The sequence below is a fragment of the Amaranthus tricolor genome, chromosome 14 (assembly GCF_026212465.1).
Source record: "Amaranthus tricolor cultivar Red isolate AtriRed21 chromosome 14, ASM2621246v1, whole genome shotgun sequence".
In the NCBI taxonomy this organism is placed as follows: domain Eukaryota; kingdom Viridiplantae; phylum Streptophyta; class Magnoliopsida; order Caryophyllales; family Amaranthaceae; genus Amaranthus; species Amaranthus tricolor.
This window is the reverse complement of record NC_080060.1, coordinates 5,721,151-5,724,794: the sequence shown is the minus strand read 5'-3', so window position 1 is coordinate 5,724,794 and position 3,644 is coordinate 5,721,151. Positions and strand designations below refer to the sequence as shown.

The 3,644-nt window shown below is 34.6% G+C and overlaps 1 protein-coding gene across 1 annotated transcript; it reads right to left on the bottom strand.

Moving 5' to 3' along the window:
* Positions 1–728: 728 nt before the first annotated feature.
* LOC130799978 (60S ribosomal protein L10a-like) lies at positions 729–3,049 on the bottom strand. Its single transcript, XM_057663291.1, has 6 exons — positions 2,939–3,049; positions 2,791–2,828; positions 1,980–2,199; positions 1,474–1,639; positions 1,075–1,280; positions 729–977 (listed from the first exon to the last, which is right to left on the bottom strand). The coding sequence occupies exons 2-6, from the start codon at positions 2,793–2,795 to the stop codon at positions 924–926; spliced, it is 651 nt and encodes a 216-aa protein (XP_057519274.1). The 5' UTR covers positions 2,796–2,828; positions 2,939–3,049; the 3' UTR covers positions 729–923.
* Between the last annotated feature and the right edge of the window lie 595 nt (positions 3,050–3,644).

Genomic DNA, 3,644 nt, shown 5'->3' with positions numbered 1-3,644 from the left:
TTTTTGTGCAACAATCCCCATTTTTTCTTTTAATCTCAATTACTCGTTTTTATCATCTACTTATTTCTCCAATTCAATTTTCTTTTCGCTAAATTTCAATCATATAGCTCTAGGTGCAATGTAAGAGGAACGGAGGGAATATTTTATAATTCCACTTGCAACCACAATTATGAGTCATAATAGAGTTAAAAAGGGTTCATACTTCATATCCAGTATCCACAGAAACGATATATTCTGTGATGTCATTATGCAAGTTTAAGAGGTAACTAAGCTTTGGTTATGAAATGATTGGTTGATCATAGACAACTCTAAAATATTAGATCTAACAAATAAAAAAGACCAAGGATAGAAAATGACATGATCAACACTCAAGGTTCTAAATATAAGTCTGATAAAATGACTAAACATCGATAAAAAGCGACACTAAGGTTCATAATCAAAATCAAAATGTAAAGATATCTACATTATTCAAGAACCAAAATTAACTCAACTCCAAATGTTATATACCTGAAATCTGCCTCAAAACACCAAAATGGACAAGGCCTAATTACAACCTGACCCATTAACCAGCCTTAATACGTACGAAAATTAGCAAAATTTCTAGTAGTCTAATTTATCTTCCAATACTGATTCCTGAAGCTAAACATCAAACCAGAAGGATGCTTATCAGATAACACTTGCTTCACATGAGATTGTCAAAACACATCATAGAATATTAAAATTTAAAATCAAGCATCAACAGCAAATAAACCTTCCGAATATAGAATCCAAGTTGCAAATAACAATGAAACTACGCAAGAAAATATTCCGACATTAAATTCAAATTCAAAAGTGATAATTTGAGTATACTAGCGCTTAATTAAGTACTCTACAAAACCAACAAAACCTCAGCTCCTAGAAAGCAAGCAAAATCGTAACGACACTTAGAAAATGCGGTATGGCTTGCCCATGGTACTCTTCAGGTACAAGCATCGGACCTGCAGTACATAGATAATTTTGGGTTACTTTACGATGCAAAACTACAACACAAAAACTACACGACACTTTTATTTTAACAACGCAAAAACTCCTTACATTTTGCCAATTTTTCTTCAACAATGAAACGAGGAAATTGACGCTCATTTGCACGTTCTGGAAAACTTGCTTCTCTTCCATACTGCAGTTACCAACAGCAACACCCATGCAGAGAACCTTCTTCAGCTGGAACTTGACTGTCGCCTTGATCTCATTCACCTTGTTCTCCAAGGGCTCTTGATGGGTGACAAGGGTGGGGAACTTACCTGAACATGCAACACAAGGATAACCATGAGTGATACATTAAAAACAAGAACAGTCAGACCAATCAACCGAAAGAAAAAAACATATTCACAATATGCTTTACTTGGTCATATGCCATTCTACTTTCTAGTATTCTATATACACAACTTATAATACACCAATTATAAGTGTTAACAACCAGCCAAATATACTTGCCTGCCTTATTAAGACCAGGACCAAGCAATCGAGGAATCTGCTTGATGACTGCTTCTGAGGCAAGGAAAGCATGATACTTCTTTGCCAGTTTCTTCACCAATTTTTTGTTCTTGTTCAGCTTCTTCAACGCCTCTACATCCATCCACTCCAAGCCTATTCTCTCAGCCTACCATGATAAACTTGCATTAGTAATGACTGAAAAAAAGTGCACCAGACAAGCAACATCAATTTACAACCATGAAATCTCACAAATACCAGGACAGAGTATAGCTATTAAAAAATAACATCATTAATCACTAAAAACTGAAATATCAAATGATTCAATATGAACATAGAAATCCAAATCTTACACAATTTGGGTATCAGTTGGAAATCATATATTTTCCAAAACAAGTACTAAATATTAGACGATTTAGGATTCAGTGGGAAATTATATATGATTCGTATTACAACTTCAAAATCCAATTCACAAAACACAAAAATAAAGAGATTTAATAACTAAGTACCTCTTCCACATGTTGTGCATCTCCCAGCATGCAAACCTTCATCTTGGGACGGGGGATGTGTTGCAACTTAACAGAACCACTAAAACGCTTATCCTTTTGGGGGTCATAGTTCTTGAGCCCAATTTGGAGCTCAATTGTCTCAGTGAACTTACGACCTTTCTCAGCGGAGTCAGTTTTAATCCCAGTAATAGCCTCTCTAACAGCTTCACTCTGAAGCTTACTGAATAAAAGAAACATATAATTAGGATAGTACATAAGCAACAACAATGGAACAACAACAAAAAACTTAACAAGAATCAGAGAGCTAGAGATCTCAACACTGTCGGGAAATGAATGTAATTCTCAGTGCGTATGTCAAAAAATAAGGATGCCCAACATTTTGCGTATGAACCTCATTAACTTTGTTAAAACATGATTCAAATATTATTACTTGATAATGTCTTCAGAAAAATTAATTTTACAAATCAATTATTATACAATTAAGCTCGTGAATTAAGTACAATCGAACTTTTATGTCTGATACTCAAACAAATAAGACGCATTGAAAAAATGATCGATCAACACTACAAATACACATTCATTCCAAAATCATAATCCACAATAAGATCTCCAAAAATACTAACACATACTCCCAACAATCAAAACACAATTCGCATTTTCCAACATAACAAACCAAGATTCAGAAACGACGAAATCACTTTTTGGATTCGAACAACAAAACAATAACCCGAAATCAATCCAACAAATCAAAGATGTTTCAATAGAAAAATTCACAATAACAGAAATCGCAAAATGAAAAGCGTATTATTACCTCATGATTGCGGATTGAAATGGAGCAAAAACGAAAACCTGAGAATGATAATACAAACAGCAAAACAAAAAACCAAAGTTAAACGAAATAGAGAGAGATAAGATAGAGATAGAAAACGGTGAGAAGAGAGGATCGAAAAAGAAAGTACCGAAGGAAATGGCTAGGGTTTTGCTGCGGCTGATAAGAGAAGAAAAAATAGGAAGAACAAACTTTAAATATAGGAGGTTTTGCTAAGGCTTTATCTTTTATGGGCTCGGATCTTTATAAAGATACGGGCCATATGAGTTATATTTCACGGGTTCGGTTCTTTACGAGTTAGGTTTTAACTTTGTGCTCATTTTATTTGAGATAGTTAAACAGACCGATATAATTAACTTTATCTTTTTAATTAGCCCGTCTTGTATAAGATCGTTTTACGGTGAGATTAATTCAAAACAAAAAGCCCATAAGGTAAAATTTTCTATTATTGGATTATTTCACCCAAATATGAGGCATGTCTCGAGACCATCTCTTATAAGATTGTGTATTTTTTAATTAATCACTTCAAAGTTGTAAATAATTATTTTAACACATTAAATATACATGTATCAAACTAATATATTATAACAAATTTTTTAAATGAAATGGTTTTATGGTAAGACCATCTCAATTGGAATGTCCCCTATTAGGGATGGCAATGGGTACTGGACCCGACCCGGATCCGTGGATCCGTATCCGTTTTCACGGATCTGGGTCCTAAAAATATAGACCCGTCGGGTCCGGGTCGGATCCGGATCCTGTTAAATTTCACGGGTCTGGATCCGGATCTGAGAAAAATACCCAGACCCGGACCCGCGGATCTAGAGGACCCGTTT

Bases quoted from the DNA above. Each gene is read 5' to 3' on its own strand.
- LOC130799978 (XM_057663291.1), bottom strand. The intron at 1,640-1,979 runs GTACTTAGTTAT...TTATCATGGTAG, and splicing joins ATGCACAACATGTGGAAGAG to GCTGAGAGAATAGGCTTGGA. The intron at 978-1,074 runs GTAAGGAGTTTT...TATGTACTGCAG, and splicing joins TGAAGAAAAATTGGCAAAAT to GTCCGATGCTTGTACCTGAA.